The following is a 19,512-nucleotide window of genomic DNA, read 5'->3' on the forward strand; positions in this document are numbered from 1 at the left end:
ACTTCCTAGCAACATAAGTATCCTCGATGTTGCAAAAGCATCTCATTCATATTCCTATCTCAAAAGCTTTGAACTTATTCTTCTCTCTACCTGGAACACTTTGTCTCCAGATATCTATTTTTTACTTCAATGGTTTTCCTCCTCAGTCATTACTGCCTCACAGAAGCTTGCCCTGACCTATTTTTAAAAATGCAAGATTTGTAATTTTCTATCCTCTTGCCTTACTATCCACCACTCTATGTTTCTTAAAACAACATGATTTTATAAAATATGTTTGTAAATTGTCTCTTCTCCACTAAAATAAGAGCTACAAAAAGGTAGGGACTTCATTTCTTTTATTCAATCAGAGTTTAGTACAGTGCTTGGTAAATTGTAGGTATGCCACAAATATTTTGAATGAATGAAACAGCCAGGCTTTAAGAACTCTCCATTGCCAACTGTATAAATCCTGAAGGTGCTTGGTACACAGAAGGAGACCTAGCATTTGTTTTTCCATCTTATTTTTTTAATGCTCTAGCCCAGTGGTCTTCAGTCTGGGATGTGTATTCTCTTGAAGAAATGAGAAGGGTTTCCAAAGGATTTATAAGCACAGATAATGTTTTGAAAAAAAATGAACAGCTTCATTAAAGAATACTGGATACACAGTAAACTACACATACACAAAGCATATATTTTAATGAGTTTTTACACATGTATTCACCAATGAGAACAAGATAATGAACACAACGGTCACCCCCAAAAGTTTTCTCCTGCTCCTCTCTACCACTCCCAACCCTAGACCCAACCACTGATCTGGTTTCCATCACCATAGATTAATTTATGTTTTATACATTTTTAAATTAATGTACTCAAATAATATATACTCATTTTTGTCTGATTTCTTTCATTCAACATAATTATTTTTGAAATTCAACCATGTTGTTGTATATATCAATAGTTCATTTCTTCCTATAATGATTAGTATTCCATTATAGGAATATATCACAATTTCTTTATTTCTTACCTGTTTTTAAAAATTTGAATTGTTTCCAAGTTGGAGCTATTACCAATAAAAGTTATATGAACATTTGTTTATAAGTCTTTGTGTGGACATATGCTTTCATTTCTCTTGAAAAACACCTAGTAATGGAATACCTGGGTCATATGGGAATACCTGGGTCATATAGAAACTTAAATTTCTTTAAGTTTCAAAGAAATTGCAAAACTTTCTAATATAGTTGTATAACTTTACATTCCCAACAGCAGTGTATAAGAGTTTCAGTTCCTCCACATTCTCTCCAACAGTTGTTAAAAAGACTTTTAAATTTTAGTCCTTCTAGGAGATTTGCACTGGTATCTAATTATGGTTTTAATTTGCACTTCCCTAATGACTACTGATGACTAATGATGTTGAGTATCTTATCATGTGTGCTTATTTGTTCTGTCTCTCTCTCTTGCTCTCTTTTTGGTAAAATGTCTACTCAAATCTTTTGTCCAATGTATACCGTGATGCTTGTCTTCTTATTATTGAGCTTTAAAAGTCTTTTTGATGTCTTTGAACAACATCTTTGTTGGATATATGTTTTCAAAGCTTTTTAAGAGAGAAACTTGAGAATTCTATGCAGTCTAATTTATTAATTTTTAGTTCATGGTTTGTTCTTGTTGTGTTCTATGTGAGAAATCTTTGCCAAAATCAAAGTCAATAAGATTTTTCTCATTTTGTTCTAGAGGTTTTATATTTTTAGCTATTACAGTTCAGACTATATACTCCATTTTAAATTAATTTTGGCATAAGAGGTGAGGCAAGGGTCAAAGTTTGATATTTGTTATCTAATTTAGTTTGCATCATTTGTTAAAAGAATTATTCTTTCCCTATTGACTTGGAATCTTTGTAAAATATCATTAAACATAAACATGTAGATCTATTTCAAGGCTCTTTATTCTGTTCCATTGCTCAATATGTCTATATTTCTATCAATTCGATAGTATCTTGATTACTATAGCTTCATAATAAGTCTTGAAATAAGACAGTGTAAGTCTTCCTACTTTGTTTTTTGTCAAGAATGTTGTTGCTATGCAAAGTCCTTATCACTTCCGTATAAATTTTTGAATCTGCTTGTCAGTTTCTGCTGGAATGTGAGTAGGGATTGCAATGACTCTATAGATCAGTTTGGCATAATTGGCATCTTAGCAATGTTGAGTCATATAATCTATAAACATGATACATCTCTCTTTTACATCTTTAATTTCTTTCAGCACAATTTTGTAGTTTTCACTATACATATCTTTCACATCTTTTCATCAACTTTGTTAAGCATTTCATATTTTAAACTCATACATTATATTACTTTAATTTTAATTTGTGAATGCTTAATGCTAATGTAAAGAAGTAAAACTGATTTTTGTATTTTGAACTTCTATACTGCAACCTTACTGACTTCCCTTAGTAGTTCTAGTGGATTTTTAAAAATATATTTAAAAAATTTTTTAAATGTAGATTACTACGTTGTGTCCAAATAAAGACAATACATTTCTTCTTTTTAATTTGGACGCCTTCCCCCCAACAACCCCCCATTCTTTTACATTGTCTAGAATCTTCAGTGTCTTCTCTGGACTATGATATCCCAAAATAGGAGTGGTGAAAGCAAACATCCTTGCCTTGTTCCCAATACTAGAGGAGAACGTTTTCAGTCTTTCACAATTAAGTATGATGCTAGCTGTGTGTTTTTGTAAATGTAGGTTAAAGAAGTTCTCTTTTCTTTCTAGTTTCCTGAGAGTATTTATTATCATTAATGAATGACTTAAGATTCAAAAGTCAATTAATGTAACTCAGTCCATCGGTAGAATGAAGAGGAAAAAAAAAAAATCTTAAACTTACATAATCATTGCAAAAAATGCAGAAAAAGCATTTGATAAACTTCTTCACATACTCATGATTAAAGAACTTATCAAACTATGACTAGAACTTCCTTAAGGTAGGAAAAAGTATATACCAGATATGTATTATCTGTATAATCATCATACTTTATAATATTTTTATTGAACATTTTTAATGTATTAATAGATAGGGAGAAAATAAAGGGGACAATAAATTGAAGATTCAATGAATTAGGAGGAATTGTATACTGGGAGTAATTAAGGGAATGAGATGAAAGAAAAAGTGGAAATCTAAATTTTTTATCTAGGACCAATTCCAGGTGGTGACAAATCAAAAAATGACTATAGAATGGGGTGACTAAAGTAGAATGGAGGATTAAAATTTTTCTGCTGCCCAACAAAGCATAGAAATTCCATTCAAGGCTGTCTCTGTTGAGTCTTCAGAGTCGTGCTGTGCAAAAGCATTTTCTCTGATGATGAAAATGTTCTACGAGTATATTCTCAGATGCGGTAGCAACTAGGTACGTGTGGCTATCGAGCACTTCAAATGTGGCTAGTATGACCAAAGAATTAAATTTTTTATTTTATTTAAGGGGCCATATATAGTTAGTTTCTACTTAATTGGACAACATAATTTCAGAGCATCAATATGTACCATGGTTGAGGCGGAGCAGAAGGTTTCACAGAGATTTCACAAAGTTTCACTTAAACCACTCCTAAGGCTTTCGTCTTTAATCTATCTCTTTCCAAGACTTGTAATATCAATTCATGAGGCTGTTAGGAAAAAGAGGGGATAGGCAATGCTCTATTACTTCTATTTTCTTATATTATTTCTCTTTTTCTCCTCTTCTCTTTACTTTCCCCTTCATTTCCTGCTGTCATTCAGGATCAGGGATCAAGCACACTGTCAGAAACACTATAATCACTCAATACGTAGCAGCTATTATAACAGGTTTTTTAAAATTATAAACAATACTGCAATGAACATCTTTTTACACAAGTATTTAAATACATCTATGAGTATTTCTGTAGTATACTACCCTAGAACCAAAATTACTAATTCAAAGAGTGTAAACCTTTCAAAACTCTCTTTTCAAATTACTTTTCAGAAAGATTCTATCAATAACAGTTCCTCCATGTATATTGCTCCTCTCAATTCATATCTATCAGTCACATATATATTTTTTTCAATCTTGGACAATTAGTTGCAAAATGGAAACTCACTATTGTTTCATTTTACATCTATTTGAGCATAGACCATATTCATGCTAATTCCATAGAACTACTTGATGGAGTTCCATAATCTATTTTGTATGATGTAGATATTTCTTCCCTTAACTCTTTCTAGTTCTCTTTGCCCCAAATTCAGAATATTTTTCATATTTAAAGGGCAAAAATTTGTGTCTTATTTAATAGCACCAGTATAACATTGGGTTTTCTGTAATAGAAATCTTAATTACTTCTAGTTTCTTGTTATTCTTAACACTACAGACTATAAACTAAATATTTTTTTCTGAAAATTCCAACTTTCTTAGAAAATTCTCAAATTGTTTGCTCTCACATAAAATAACCAAGACTAGTCACAATCTCCCAAATTGTCTTTGGAGCAACAGAAATCTCTTGTCCTCAAATCTTGCTATCAAATGTCTCCTAAAATTTCCTTTGCTTCTTTGAATCATCTTGCCTATTTTCCTCAGGCCTCTTTAAGTGTGCTCTGTGTCCCAAAGATGCCTTCATGGCTTCAGATGTCTTCTTGGATATCTATAGCTGCCTTAAAAATTTTATAACACAACATGCTGGCTAGTTTCATCAATCACTCCAGAAGCTAAGACTAGAAAAAGCTGGAAGGTTTGGGAGTAAAGAGGTCCTAGGTGGAGACAGAAGCTGACATTATGCCTACTCATCAGAAAAAATACAAAGATCCAAGAAGAAATTACCTGTGTAGTACTGAAGATTGTGAAATTCTTCAGCCAGTAGGTGGAAGCAGACTCTTATCTGTAAAGATGGATACTATAAACAGTTCACAAGGCCCAGTAGTCATTTAGCACTTCTCGGCAAGAGTAGCTTTCATTTTCTAAGAATCAGCTATTTCTTGGGCAGTATTTATGCAGTTACTAATCCCTATTCGAAAGCGATTAGGAGCCTTCACAAATTTAACCCATGCCCAAGGCATTACAATATTTTTCCATGCAGCTTCAGGTTAAGTGAAATAAACATAATAACAAAAGAATAAAACATCATCTGAGTAGTTTTTAATACTAATAAATTAATCATATTACATGGTAAAATGAATTCTGTTCTTGTTCCATCCTCCCAGAAAGACAGTGCTGCTTGGATTAGGGCCAGGAAGGCAGGACTGGACTTGGAAGGGCAAATCCACAGCAGCAGGGGAGTAAGGGGAAGTCATACATGATTTAATAATGGAATAATGTGTCTTGTGAGCTCCATGCAGGCAGGGATATATCTGTGATGTTTGCTTCAAAGGCCAACACAATTCTGGCTACATAGCAGCTATCCATTGAATAGTTGTTAAATAAATGGTAAACGATTAAATAGAAGTTTAAATGGTGTCTCTTCTCAGGATATAAGAGCTCAGCAGTGTCCCTTTTCAAATATGGATAATATATAAAAGCAAATTGAAGGGCAATGGATAATGATGATGTGGAGGCTGAATAAGGGGTCCCAAAGATAGCTACGTCCCAATCCCTGGAACCTATGAATGTTGCATTAAATGGCAAAATGGACTTTGCAGATGTGATTGTTAAGAATCTTAAAATGGGGAGAGGATCCTGAGTAATCTGGATAGGCCTTAAATATAATCAGAAGTGTCTTTTAAGATAGAAGTAGAGGAAGATTTGACTACAGTCGGAAGAGAAGCAGAGATTGTAGCTATACACTTTGAACAAGAAAGGTCACGTGACAAGAAATACAAGGTTACTAAAAGCTGAAAAAAGGAAGGAAACAAGATTCTCCCTTCAGAGCTTCCAGAAGGAACCAGCCCTGCTGACACTTTGACATTAGTCTAGTGAACCTGATTTCAGACTTGCGACCTCCAGAGCTTTGAGATAATACATTTGTGTTGTATTAAGCTGCCAAGTTTGTGATACTGTGTATAGTAGCAACAGGAAAATAATACAGGTGGTAACTGCCTTCTTCATCTCTCATCTCTATTCTTGATCCTAGAAGTTGGAGGAATGGGAGGTATGGAAATAGCTGGTCAAAAAAAGAACTCTGGCTTGTAGGCACACATCAGCAGTAACAGATGCCCCAGGCTTGAGACTGTAGAATGTTTGAGAAAGAATCAGAGCGCCCCCATCATGAGAGTAACTGGATTCCTTGACATATGGTGAAGTAGGCATGAGGGTAAGTGATGTCCAAGTACAGACATGGCACTTGGCAAATTCCCAGGCAATCCAGGCCCAGATTTAGAATGGCAAAGACTCCATTTAAAAGCACACAATAAGGAACACTCATCACAAGCAGAATTGCAGTAAACTACATGATTTCAACATGGCCAGGGTTCTGGCAGGGTGTTATGGTTATTGTTGCTGTTGTTTTTTAATATGTTTCTGAATAAGGCAAAACAAATGCACTTGTTAGCCTCCTGAGTACTTTTATGTCTTGGAATTGGAATCTTTCACTACCAAAGTATTTTGTTTATGAAGCATGGAGTATGTTCCAATCGCATTGGCTTTAGGCATGAAATAAATCAGTACTTGGATTTTTAAAGTATGGAGTTAATCCAAGGCAGACATGACCTAAAGCTCTGTTAACCTAAGATTGAGTGTTACTGATGTTGGAGGCTGAATGTTAGAAAATGTAGTCTATTAAAAAGTCTTATGTGTAGATGAACCAGAGTAACCTCAGCAGTAAAGTCCAATTAACTGTAAATAATATCTTAGGAAAGCCTTGCTGTGAAAGAGTCACTTATGTAAAGCCTATGTAAAAAGTTTGTTAGCTTACAGTATGTGATATCTACTTACACATTTCTTAGTAGCAATTTGATTTTTTTTTTCAACAGATAAGAAGCCTTTTTTACTGAATTGTCCTGCCTCTCTCAAATCTGGGATATTTTATTCAGTCATCGGGTGCTGCTCTTTTCCAGGTCCATTATAGTGGGGAATAACAACGATTCCTTGACACATTGTAGAACTTGCAGATAATAAATAAAATAGCAAGAAGATATATATTAAAGAGATGATAACTGCTATTGAGAAAAATAAATAAAGTTGATGGGATAAAGTGGAACAGCACATGCTCTTTTAGAAAAGGTTGTCAGGGAAGGCTTTCAAAAGGCTGATGTTTGAACAAAGAGGGAATGAAAGAGATCAAGTCCTAGGGGACAAGATGTTATAAGCAGAGGACTCAGGAAGTGCAAAGACCTTATGTAGAGGCTGCTTGATGTGTTGGGGAAACAGAAAGGAGGCTAAGTAGAGCAGGATGAGTGTAGGAGGAATGGGAAGAAATGAGATCTGAGAGGTAACTGCTCTTGATTATGCAAGGCCTGGTAACATTAAATATATATAATGCCAAAAATTATATACTATAGCATGAGAGTGCTTTATTTACAAAGTTATCGAGGTTTCTCGGACCAATTTTTATCTCAGGTTAGTACACCTTGGACTTCAAAGTCCTTGATTTTCAACTCAGTTTGGTCAATGACAGGTTTTGTTGGACAAGAGGTCAGGGCCCAGCTAGCAATCTCAGCACAGCTAATAAGTAAGTTGATTTTGTGTCCCGAAACCACTTGTCTCTTAACTAAGGATTTCTGAGATCCAGTGCTGATACTTTGATTACTATGGTAGTAGGAACTCTGTGTTCTTTGGTTAGCCCTACAGTCATTACAGGGGTTTTTGCAGGATGTGAGCCACCAAACTTTTTTTTTTTTTTTTCATGTCAATTGTTTTAGTCAGCCCTGAAATTTAGGCCAGAAAGAGAAAGAAAAAAAGAAAACAATAACATAGGTAAACTAATTTTGTTGCTTAAGTAAAGGCAAAAATTTTGGAACAGAGGCAAAAATTGGATTTTATCAAAATAAAAACTGAATATTATGGATATGGTACCCTGTATCATATCACCATCTCTGTTAAGTTGAGGCTTTGAAAAAGTTTCAACCAGATAAGATAAATGAGCACTGGACTAGGCATCGAAAGATGTGGGTTTGAACTCCTGCTCTGCCAATATCTGACTGAATGAACTTAGAAAGTCTGGTAACTCTATAATCCTTTTATGGTCTCAGGTTTTTCATTTATAATCAGAAAAATATTATTGATCTTTTAGATTATGTAGAATTAAGAGGGTAAAAATGTATATGCTAAAATACTTTATAGACTCAAAAGAAATATGCAAAATTAAAGGATTATAGAAATGCAGCAAGATAAAATACATATTTAAATTGAAATTGAGTTTTTCTGGAAAAATTATTTATACAGTGCATCAAATATCCTACTTACTTAGGTAATAGAAAACAGTTCTTCATTATTGGTTGTATTTTTCTAGTATATTCACAATTTCTAAAGATTGAGACTACTTTTAGAGCAGCGGTCCCTAACATTTTTGGCACCAGGGACCAGTGCTCCTATGAGCATCTAATGCCTGATGATCTGAGGCAGAGATGAGGTGGAGCTGAGAAGATGATGTTACTGCTGGGGAGTGGCTACAAAAACAGATGAAGCTTCGCTCACCTGCTGCTCACCTACTCTTGTGCAGCTTGGTTCCTAACTGACCATGGACCGGTACTGGTCTGTGGCCCGGGGGTTGGGAACCCCTGCTTTAGAGCACTTAACCTATTTTTATTTTATTATTCTATTCCATTTTATTCCAGTCTATTCTATTCTATTCTTGCCAAATTCTTTCTGATGTAAATTCAATAAAAAATATATAAATTTCTGGAAGAATTGTATAAGGTGTGATTTTATTAATCCTATTCTCAATTCCTAAATGAAGTTTATTTTTCCCATTCCATTAATTAATTCATTTATTCAATATTGATTTTGTCATATGTGTCAGATAATGTATAAGTTAGTACAAACTGATAAAAGAGTCTCTACCATAAAAGACTCCACTAGCATATTGCCTGGTACTATGGGGGTACTGCAAAGGTGAGGTCCAGGAGAAGACAAACAGAAGTGATTGAACTAAACCGTCAAAAAGAAATAGTAGTTAGCCAGGTTCTTGCTAAAAATGTGATGCTACTGCTCTACAGAGCTAATTAGAAATGCAGAATCTCAGACCTCACCTCAGAACTACTGAATCACAACTGCATATTAAACCAGATCCTCAGGTGACTCATGGACACAATAAAGTATGAGAAGCCCTGAACAGGGAAAAAAGGTGAAAGGGAAAAAAGGAGAAAACATTTTCTACATAGATATACATTCAGGAAACTGCATGTAGTACAGTGTGGTCAGGGGATCTAGGTGAAGAATTTGAGGTAGAGGTGTTGTGGGAGATGTGGAGGTTGTCAGGGACCAGATCCTGTAAGGTCACAGATTTTACTAAGGAATTCTGAGGTTTCCTGACAATGTTGGGAGGTGCTGGATGATTTCAAAAAAGCAGAATGTTATAAGTAGATTGTAATTGTAGATATAAATATTGACACGTATAATTGACATATATAAATATCACTGGGGTTTTTTTTTGACAAGAAAATATGACATAAGTATCAACTTTGAAAAATGGTGTTTTTAGTCTACAGTCATGCTACCCTGAACAAGACTGATTCCATCTGATCTTGGAAGCTAAGCAAGGTTGGGCCTGGTTAGTACGTGGATGGGAGATCACCTAGGAAGACCATGTGCTGTGAGCGTAAAAAATAAAAAATAAGGGATTGTAAGCTGACAAAGTCCTTGCAATCTGTGAGGTCAACCAAGGGTTGCCTCATCTAAAAAAAATAAAATATAAAAGAAAAATAAAAATGGTGTTTTTATAATATTGAGTCTTCCCCATCAAGAACATGACTTATGTTCTTCAGTAAAATTTTATAGTTCTTCTTAAAATATACATACCAAATATTCTTATTAGTGTACTTCTAGTCTTCAATAGTTGTGTTGTTATTATGATTTGGAATGTTTTGTTCTATTTTATTTTCTAAAAAGATTATTTAGGATCTTTTATTCTATTTTATGTGTAACAGATTTAGCAAAGCAGTAAATTGTTTCATGTTTATATTGTAACTGTCCTTTACCAAGTCTGTTCTTGGTTTAGTTTGTTCAGCTGATTCTTTAGGTGTTTCTTGGGAAGTGAATGGCATTTCTGTGAGAGTATTGACTCCTCCTTTTCAAAGTTGATGCTTCTTATGTCATTTTTTTCTAATCTGTTACAAAACCCAGTGATATTTATATATGTGATATATCTTAGAGTTTTATGGCTTCTAGTCTTATGTTTTAAGTCTTAAATTTAACATTTTAAATGTTTAATTTTACACAAATAGAGTCAATAGACTATTTAAATTTGATTCTTGGCAATTATAAAAGAGTAAAATAGTATCAGTGTGTTTGAATAACCAAATGCAGAATATTTTTCAGATTGCTAAGAAGTAGCTATAACTTCCATATTGTTAGCAGGAAATAAAAGCAAAACTATAGTACATATAGCATATGGTAGAATAAAAGGAAAACATAAGGAAACAAAAAAAAATGTAATAAGCAATATAACAAAAGTAAAACCAAACATCAGGTAGAACAATTAAAGATCTTAATAGAGAAAATTACAGATACAATAAAAATAAAACCTAATTTTGTACTGTAAATAAATATCTAACTTGAAACAGAGCATAGAAATTACTTGTTTTAGAGGCATTATTATGTAATGAAAGAAACCGGCATTAGTTTGACTGCCTCCACTTTGGGGAAATCATTTAATACAATCTTAAAATGATATTGCTGAACCATTACTTATCTGAAGATTATAGTGAATCAGATGTTTATTTGAGGTACTAGTACACTCTAGGGGCCACAGCTCTAGAATAAGAAAATAAAGTGGCCCATTGAACATGGAGCCATTGTGGGATCACACATGTCAAGAAAGGCTTTATGTTACCTCTAAAGTTTGGCCCTGGGGATGAGGAAATTTTTTTGACTTCTGAAATGGGGTTTGGTTTGTTAAATAAAAAAATATATGTGCTTTCTAAGGCATAAAAATCCTGTTTACTTCTGTCAAATGAATTTACTCATCTAAAATATCAAGGTTCCTTTTAGTAAATTCAATTCCCTAATAAACGATACCTTTTGATACTATACAACTGAGTTTAGTTTATATAAATCCACTGTCAAATTAATGGTTATGCATAAAAATATGCTTTCTTTTCATTGACATTCAGCGCCTTCATAAAAAAATCATTTTATCATCCTTAAGGCCAATTTTTATTTTTCAAGTTATTCAGGAGTAAATTGGATAGAATTCTGTTTAGAAATTTACTTGCAAAGTAGTTATTTTTCAGGATATTGCTACAAAAAAGCTTTGAAAAATAAAGAGGATGTGGGAGACAGGATGAGGAACCTGAATTTTAATTATACCTCTACAAAGAAAACTCTTGACAAGTGTACTCACTTATCCATTCAGTAAATATTTGTTATGAGTAAGACTGATATTGAGATGACAAAAAGGATTCCTGCTCACCAGTTAGTATGACACAGCAGGTCTGAAGTAGGCCTGCTGGAAAGAAAACATAAGTCTATTTTCATTAAAAAAACAACAACAGTAAAACACAAAATAACCTTGCATCACTAATTACAATAAAATGACAAAATTAATATATGTTTAAAGAAAATTTCTCTGCTCTCTATCCCCAAACTTTCCATCTCCAGTTTTTTTCCATTTATATTCACATAAAAGAAAAATTAAAAGGCTATAAACCATTTTGTTTGCACTACTTGATTCTTCCACTGTGTGAGTAAGGCTACTATATTTTTGAGCTGAACCTTTTTGTTGGATTTAGGTTCCAAGACACACCTCAAGTTTGAAGTACTGTTTGAAGTACCCTGTTTATTGTTCTGTTTGTTCTAACGGCTGCTTAGAATTGTGGTACAATTCCAAGACTTCCCTGGGATGAAGTCCACCTTAAGTCTGCTTCTCTTGAGAGGGCCAGGCCCTCTTGTGCAGCTGTGGTAGAAGAAGAAACACATAGTACATAATAGAGCTGATGATTAAAGATGATGAGCTGTAGCTAGTCATAGGAGCACCGGGAAGCCAGTGAAGAGGAAATAAATGCCTGGCTTGACTTTTTCAGTCGCAGAGAAAGAGAGAGCTGTCTAGCAGGCTGTACAAGCAGCAGCCCTCTACCCAGAAACCCTTAGGCACTGCGATGGATGCCAGAGAGAACACTAAAGGAAACCAAGTCCATCACTCAACCTCTGTATTCCTATTATAACACCTAAGTTTATTACCAACTTTCAGAAATTCAACTTTCAAATATGTTATAGGATAACATCACGTGCATAAGTCTGGAGCTGCTTACATACATTAAAACATTGGCAGTATTGTTTTTAATATTTTTTAATCCATTGAATTCATAAAAGACAATAAAGCGTGTTATTAATTTTATTATTTTACAACCATGGTCACTTAAAATGTCACACATAAATGAATGGTAGAAGAGCTAATAATCCAAAATTCAAATCAGTTGCCACTATCTATTTCTATATCCATTATTGTATTTTAATAAAAAGGAGAAGTTTAAAAAAAGATCTTCCTCTCCATATTCTGACTCCATCCTTACATCATCAAGGTGATATATGAAAGAGGTCATGATATGGTTTAATTTTTTAAGAGTATTCTCTTATCCTCAGTAAGTATCTCAGTTTAAAAATTACTTTACTCATAGCCTTTAGACTATGTGGACAATTGTTCTACTAGGAATAACAGCTGATATGTCAATGAACACAAGGCAAAATTAAGCAGAATGAGTAAATAATATAAAAGATTTGTATATAAATTAATAAATTTAAGGTTAACTTTATCATCTATATCTTCTATAACAATTAATTATATTTATACGGTGTATTATCTAATACCTAAGATCAAAAACAAAGTAGAAATGTTTTGAAAGGATAAAGAATTTGCACATTTATAACCTTTTGATTAAAATTTGTTTACAGAATTTCCAGAAATTAGCAAAGATGTCTTCAAGTCCTCGTTTTTCTAAAGCTGTGTCTCCTTGCCTGGCCAGTTGTTGGGTTGTAGCAAATGATCACTTGTAGTACAATTTTCCTTTTTGATTCTTGTAGACACCATTGTTCTTTCTCTCTTGGTTCTGAAGCTTCTATGTTTTGAAACATAATTTTTCTTTAAAGTGAAAAGTACTGCAATATTTAGGAAAATGGACATTATGCCCAGCATCATAGTTAGTCCCAGATATATGTGTCTAAAAGAAGAGAGAATCCAACTTTAAATAAAATGTGTAAGGAAGGTAATAACGTCACTCAATAAATATCAATACCAATGAAATCCATCAATATCATGAGGATGATTTTCTTTAAGAATGCAGATAAGTGGCTCTAAGTCCTTTCTATGAACATTTGACAGATTTTTGAAGGAAGTATGCTTAATAGGGTAATTTTTTAGCAGTACCGTCATTTTTAGTTACTACTAATTACATAATCAATTCCATCCTCTCTGTGAATTAGTCCCTTCGACCAGATGACCTAATTCCTGTTTGCCCCAAAGTCCCAGCTTATGCTGGCGTTGTCCTAGTATAATTTTTAATAGTGTCCCCTTTAACTCTCAAAAGTGTTAATGATAAATCATATGGTTACTTGCCCAAATTCACTTCTACAGAAAAACTGCAAGAAGCAATGTTAAAGGGGAATCAGAGCTCTCTGTGGAATAGAATGACTCAAGAATAAACTGGAGGCTTAAATCAGTTTCTTCCATGAGAAGCCTTTAGTTCTACATTCTTTTGTAAGACAGGAAGGTTTGGAAGGACAGGTTGCATGATTCATTCTCATCACCTTGTACACACACTCACAACCTCTTATTAAGTAATATTGTCTTTAAATTAAAGTGAATTACAGCCCTAGCAAATGTGAATGAAGTGTGAATTCTACTCACAGATCAGGTCCCTTTCAAAGACCAAAATAAATTTCTCACATAACTTCAAAGCCTATTCAATCAAACAAACTTATTTAACATGATTGGCTGAATTCGCATCCAACTTCCAATTTACAGGGCTCAGCACCAAGTCTATTTCTCTAGAAAATGCTCAGATTGTAAATCTAAAAAAATTCTTGCTTTTAAGTTGTTGAAGCATAGCTTTAAGCAATAAGGGGACTAAGTGATGAATTGAACTGAATGATAGCATAGTGAAAAAGCCATGTCCTTCAGCCCCGTACACACTCACACTCACAGAGAAAACCTTTTACTTTTATGCATTTCAAGTACTGGAATAATTGAACATCAGTTTGGCAATAAAAGCCGAATAGATTTAGAGCCAAATCCAACTCTTGCCCAGGGGGATTATATCTGACGTAAATGGGACAGTTTGGCTCAGTTTAAAAAAGAATAGAAATAAACCCAAAATGTGACCTAAATTTAAATGCTTCTGAGTTTCAGGGGATTGCTCATTTGTATGCATAACCTTTCAAAATTCTACTCTATTCTGGAATCTCATGTCATATTTTTAAAAAAATGATCATTCATTTAAAATGCAAGTCAAGATTAGGAATAGGGAAAAATGAAAAATATAGCCAAATAATCAAATGATAACAGAAGTATTCTATAAAACAGAACACACTCATGGATTAGATTATCCTTTTCCTTACAAGCAGTGAAACTACATGACGAATTATTAGTGTCCATTGCATTGTGCAAACCTAGGATGTGGTAGCAGTGAGATGCAGAATAAGTTTGATACGGTACCTAAAAGTGTTTGAATCATATAATCTGCAGGATCCTCTAGTTCCACATCTCTTAAATCCCCATTTAAGGCATGAAGTATCAATCAAAACTCCAAAATATACAGGAGCTGGGATGCCTGCTGTGAGATAAACAAATAATTGCTACTAAAAATATATGTACATCTTTTTGGTTATCCTATAATGAATGATTATCTGGAACCACTTACTTTCACTCCAAAAATTATTGCTTCAGAGATAACTGGGCATCTATAGGAGCTCAGAATATGCCCCTCCAGAATATGCTTCTAGTGTAAAGACTCTTTTGAGCTGATTATTTTGAGAAACAGGAGAAGCTCTGAAGACAGGGCGTAAGTTTATTTTCTGTAAGGGAGATTTGCATTTGTAAGGAAATCTCCATTTGTAAGGGTGTCTCCCTCTGTACCAGGAAGAGAAAGATTCCATATTCAAGAAAGAACTAGTTGATTTTATTTTGTATAAAATCCCATGAACAAGTAGAGCAAATAGATAAATATATCTAACAATCAATTTGGATTAAAAGAGACCAGACTTGTGATTACTGGAGGTGATGGGTGGGGTGGAGGTGTGGGGAATTGGACGAAGGTGGTCAAAGGTACAAACTTCCAATTGTAAGTAAATAGTACTAAGGATTTAATATACAACATTATGTCTATAGATTGCACTGATGTATGATATATAGGAAAGTTGTTAAAAAGGTAATTCCTGAGTTCTCATCATTAGGAAAAATTTATTTTTCCTTTTTTCTTGTTTCTTTTCATTGTATCTGTATGAGAAGTTGCAGATTAGCTGAACCTATTGTGGTAATCATTTCACAATATATGCAAATCAAACCATCACGGTGTACGTTTTAAACTTAGACAGTGATGTGTGTCATTTATTTCTTAATAAAATTGAGAAAAAAATCCATATTCAAACTCTTCCGAATGTCTTCGAGAGACACTGAGTGACACAGTTTTAGACACTGGTTTGTTCTAATCAAGATTCATACTCAGTAAACATATTACATTTAGTTAATGGCTCTCTCCCCAACATTTTTCCATACTGATTGTATTTGAAGTAAGATATTTGTCCTGTAGAAAGTGCCTCAGTCTAAATTTGACTCGTTGCTTCTTTACAACATAGTTTAATTTGTTCTCCTAGTCTCCATATTTCCAATAACCTGGTAGTCAGCTCTTGGATACACTCAGGTTCAATTCAAGAAGACAGGTGGTTCTGTGTGTCCTGCTTGTTACTCTTAGTAATGTTAAAATGGATCTGAGGCTCAGACTATACCTTCCATTAATGAAGTTTTCATCAACTTTCACTTTTAGCAGATGTTTATGAAGTTGCAAAACAGAAATTTTAAAAATCATATTATTCCTTGTGTACAAATTATTTAGAATTTTTCCATAAATATTTTCCTTCATGATTATTTGGTTACTTTGAAATATAGTTAATGGAAGAAAGGCAAGACAAATAGTCAACTCCTTCCCTTCATTAATTTTAAGAATAATGAGTTGGTGTTCTAGGCTCTCCCAAATTATTTAAGTACCATTATGAATTTATGTCTTTATATATAGTCAATGTATTTCAATACAATACAGCTATTATTATTTATTATTATTAAATTTTCAAATTATCTCACCTTAGACCAAGCTCCTCAAATTGGTCTTGTGTTCTTTTGACATATCCCTATTAGCCTCTGATAGCTTTCTTACTTTCAGCACAAAAAGTTGTCCCATAATCATCTTATGCATTTTCTACCCTAGACCTTGAATTGGTCATTTCTCCCAGGTGCTTTGGTTCTATTACTGAGAAATGATAATTGCAGATCATATACTGAGTGTGCTATAGGTGCCCATTTCTCCTGAGTTATACAGATTCTAGATTTTTCAGGAGACAGAGATATAAAATACAATTATTTAAAAATAAAACTATATAAGCTCACATATAATTAAAAATGGGTTTTACTTAAATTACTTTTTGTTATACTTTTATCACTTTTCTGTTATGCTGAAAATATTGATTCCTAATGATAGCAATATCTCATTTGCTTAATCTTAAAATATACAATAGTGTCAGCATAAAGATGCCAAAGTTAATATTAATAAAATATAAAATATAGTGAAACTATAGAGATTTGGTAATAAATCTATCTTTTTAAGTCATTGAAAGATTTTTCCTGTATGGTTATGCCACTTATATGATATACAGCTAGTTTAAATTTGTTTTAAGAATTTCTTTGTTCTTTTAACTTAATTTTTAAAAATTATATAAAACCTCACATGATTTCACATTAAAAGTTACATTTACAGCTTCATTTCCATCCTATCCTCTATTTTCTCTTTTCTTTCTTCTCTAACAGGTAAACTTTTTAAAAAAATAATTAGTTTTTAGTTTACACTTCTATTGTTTCTGTTTTTAAATAAGAACAAATACCTTTGATTGTGTGTATAATATTTCTATTTTTCCATACTTACACCAAATGCATCATACTATAAACACTATTCTACATTTTGCTTCCCTTTGCGTTAATAGCATATTCTAGAGATCTTTGGTATTATAGACTGAATTGTGTCCCTCTAAAATTTTATGCATTGAAGCCCTAACTCCCAGTGTGACTGCATGTGGAGACAGAGTCATTAAGGAGATGATTAAGGTTAAATAAAGTCATAAGTGTGAGGCCCTAATCAGATAGGACTAGTGTCCTTATAAGAAAGGAAAAAGCAGCAGAGATCTCTGTATTTCATACTCCATGTGTACACATAGGAAAGGCCATGTGGCGGGGCACAGTGAGAAGATGGCCATCAATAAGCCAGACACCAACCCGGTCATCACATTGATCTTCATCTTCTCAGTCTTCAGAAGTATGAGAAAATTACTTTCTGTCATGTGAGCCTCCCAGTGCATGCTGTTCTGTTTTGGCAGCTAGAGCTGACCAATTAATTTGGTAACACTAGAGAGAGATTTTTCCCTATTCATCCTTATAGTTACTTATTATTTCATTGTGTGAGTTTACTATAGTTTATTCAATCAATCTCATACTGATGGACATTTAGACTGCTTCCAGTCTTTTGCTATTATAAATAAGGCCACAGTGATTGACATCCATAAAATTAGAATTATTTCATACTTTCACTAATGAATTTTTGGCATCAATCCCTAGAAGTAGGGTGGCTAGGTCAGAAGATAAATCTATATGTAATTTTGTTAGTTTTTGCTAGATAGCCCTCCCCAGAAATAGTATCATTTTCTCAATAGGAATGTAAAAGCATAACTATTTTTCCATATACTGGAAACAGCATTTGATAATTTGCCAATCTGATAAGTAAGAATCAGCATGTCAGTGTAGATTTAGTTTGTACTCTTATTATAAGAGAATTTGACCATCTTTTTATACATGAAGAGGCGTTTACATTTATTTTTCCATGAAATGATTGTCCATACCTTTACATATTTTTCTATTTATTGTTGGTTTTTTCATTCTCAATACTTAGGATCTCTCTCTATAATACGGATATTAGCCACTTGTCTATCATAAAAATTGCAAAAAAATTTTTCCTAGTTTGTATTTACCTTTTTTTGATATTTGCTTTATGATATTTACCTTTAGCCTTACAATATTTTTGCCGTTTTCAAGTAGATTTTTATTTTTTATAGAATCAATTTTATGAATCATTTCTTTTACTCAAAAATTTTTTTCACATTGTAGGTTCACATCTGTATTGCCAGAGGGAGGTAGGTACAGAGACCAGTTCTAGCTAGGGGCATACTTCAGGCTCAGTAATCTGACATTTTTCTAGATAACTTCATTTTTATATTATAGAATTATAATTCTATAAAAAAGCTGGCCATGATGGCATAAATTTACATTTTTGTTGTTTCCCCAGTTTTATCAGGGTCATGTTATATTTTCATATGTACCTATTTATATCGAGATCTTTGTAAACCAATTTTATTTTCAGATTTTTTTAAAGCGCAGAGTTTCTTTTTTTTTTCCTCTGGTAGTTCTTTTTGGTTAAATTACAAAAGAACACTTGTAATTATTTTATTTTATTCTTCATAATATCAGTTTTTTAAGGAATAGAAACTTTATCTGACTCATTCGCTCTATTTCTTATGGGTTTTAATTAAGACATATTGAAAAATCTGGTAGTCAGAAAAAGCATTCCAATTACATTTTTAAAAATCATCTACCCAAATTCATACTGCTTTGATTGTTTAAATGATCTGACTTTTCTACCAAAATGAGATATCAGACCATTGAGAGTAGCTCAAAAGAATTTCTTTTATTTTAATAATTGAAAAAATTATATTTAGGTTTCGGTCTTTTTAATCTATTCTTTATTTTCTCTTTCCTTTCAGAGGGCTCTCCCATAATAGCAATGGATTTTTTGACAATAGACCAATGCTAGAAGAGACAAGATTGTTAAAAAAAAATATTATTACTCTCACAAAATTACTGTATTATAACATGAGTACAGTATTAGCTCTCAATAAATATTTCTGGAATAAAAGAAGGGAGAAGTCAGGAAAAAAGGGAGGGGAAGAGGAAATGAAGGAAAGATGAAAATAAAAATAATAGGGACCTAACCGCCTACATCATTTAGTTATACATAATAACTCTGTAAAATATTTAGGGAAGTATTCAAAATACATTTGTGATGGCTACCATACTTAAAACATAGATTATACTCACCAAGAACTCTTATTGCTAAAGTGTAGATACCCAGGGCAAAAGACTTAAGTTGTGGCTTAATGCATCTGAAAACAACAAAAGCACTATTATACACATACTCATATA

At 33.1% G+C, this 19,512-nt stretch overlaps 1 protein-coding gene across 1 annotated transcript in view; it reads right to left on the minus strand.

Moving 5' to 3' along the window:
• Window positions 1–12,993: 12,993 nt before the first annotated feature.
• SLCO1C1 (solute carrier organic anion transporter family member 1C1) overlaps window positions 12,994–19,512 on the minus strand; it is a 46,457-nt gene continuing 39,938 nt past the window's right edge. The window contains exons 13-15 of the mRNA XM_011381594.2: window positions 19,408–19,472; window positions 14,713–14,830; window positions 12,994–13,219 (exon numbers count right to left, since the gene is read on the minus strand). Of these exons, the coding sequence (XP_011379896.1) occupies window positions 12,997–13,219; window positions 14,713–14,830; window positions 19,408–19,472 (406 nt within the window). The 3' untranslated portion in view covers window positions 12,994–12,996. The remainder of the gene's footprint in view (window positions 13,220–14,712; window positions 14,831–19,407; window positions 19,473–19,512) is intronic.

This window comes from Pteropus vampyrus, unplaced genomic scaffold (assembly GCF_000151845.1).
Source record: "Pteropus vampyrus isolate Shadow unplaced genomic scaffold, Pvam_2.0 Scaffold444, whole genome shotgun sequence".
NCBI classification, from domain to species: Eukaryota; Metazoa; Chordata; class Mammalia; order Chiroptera; family Pteropodidae; genus Pteropus; species Pteropus vampyrus.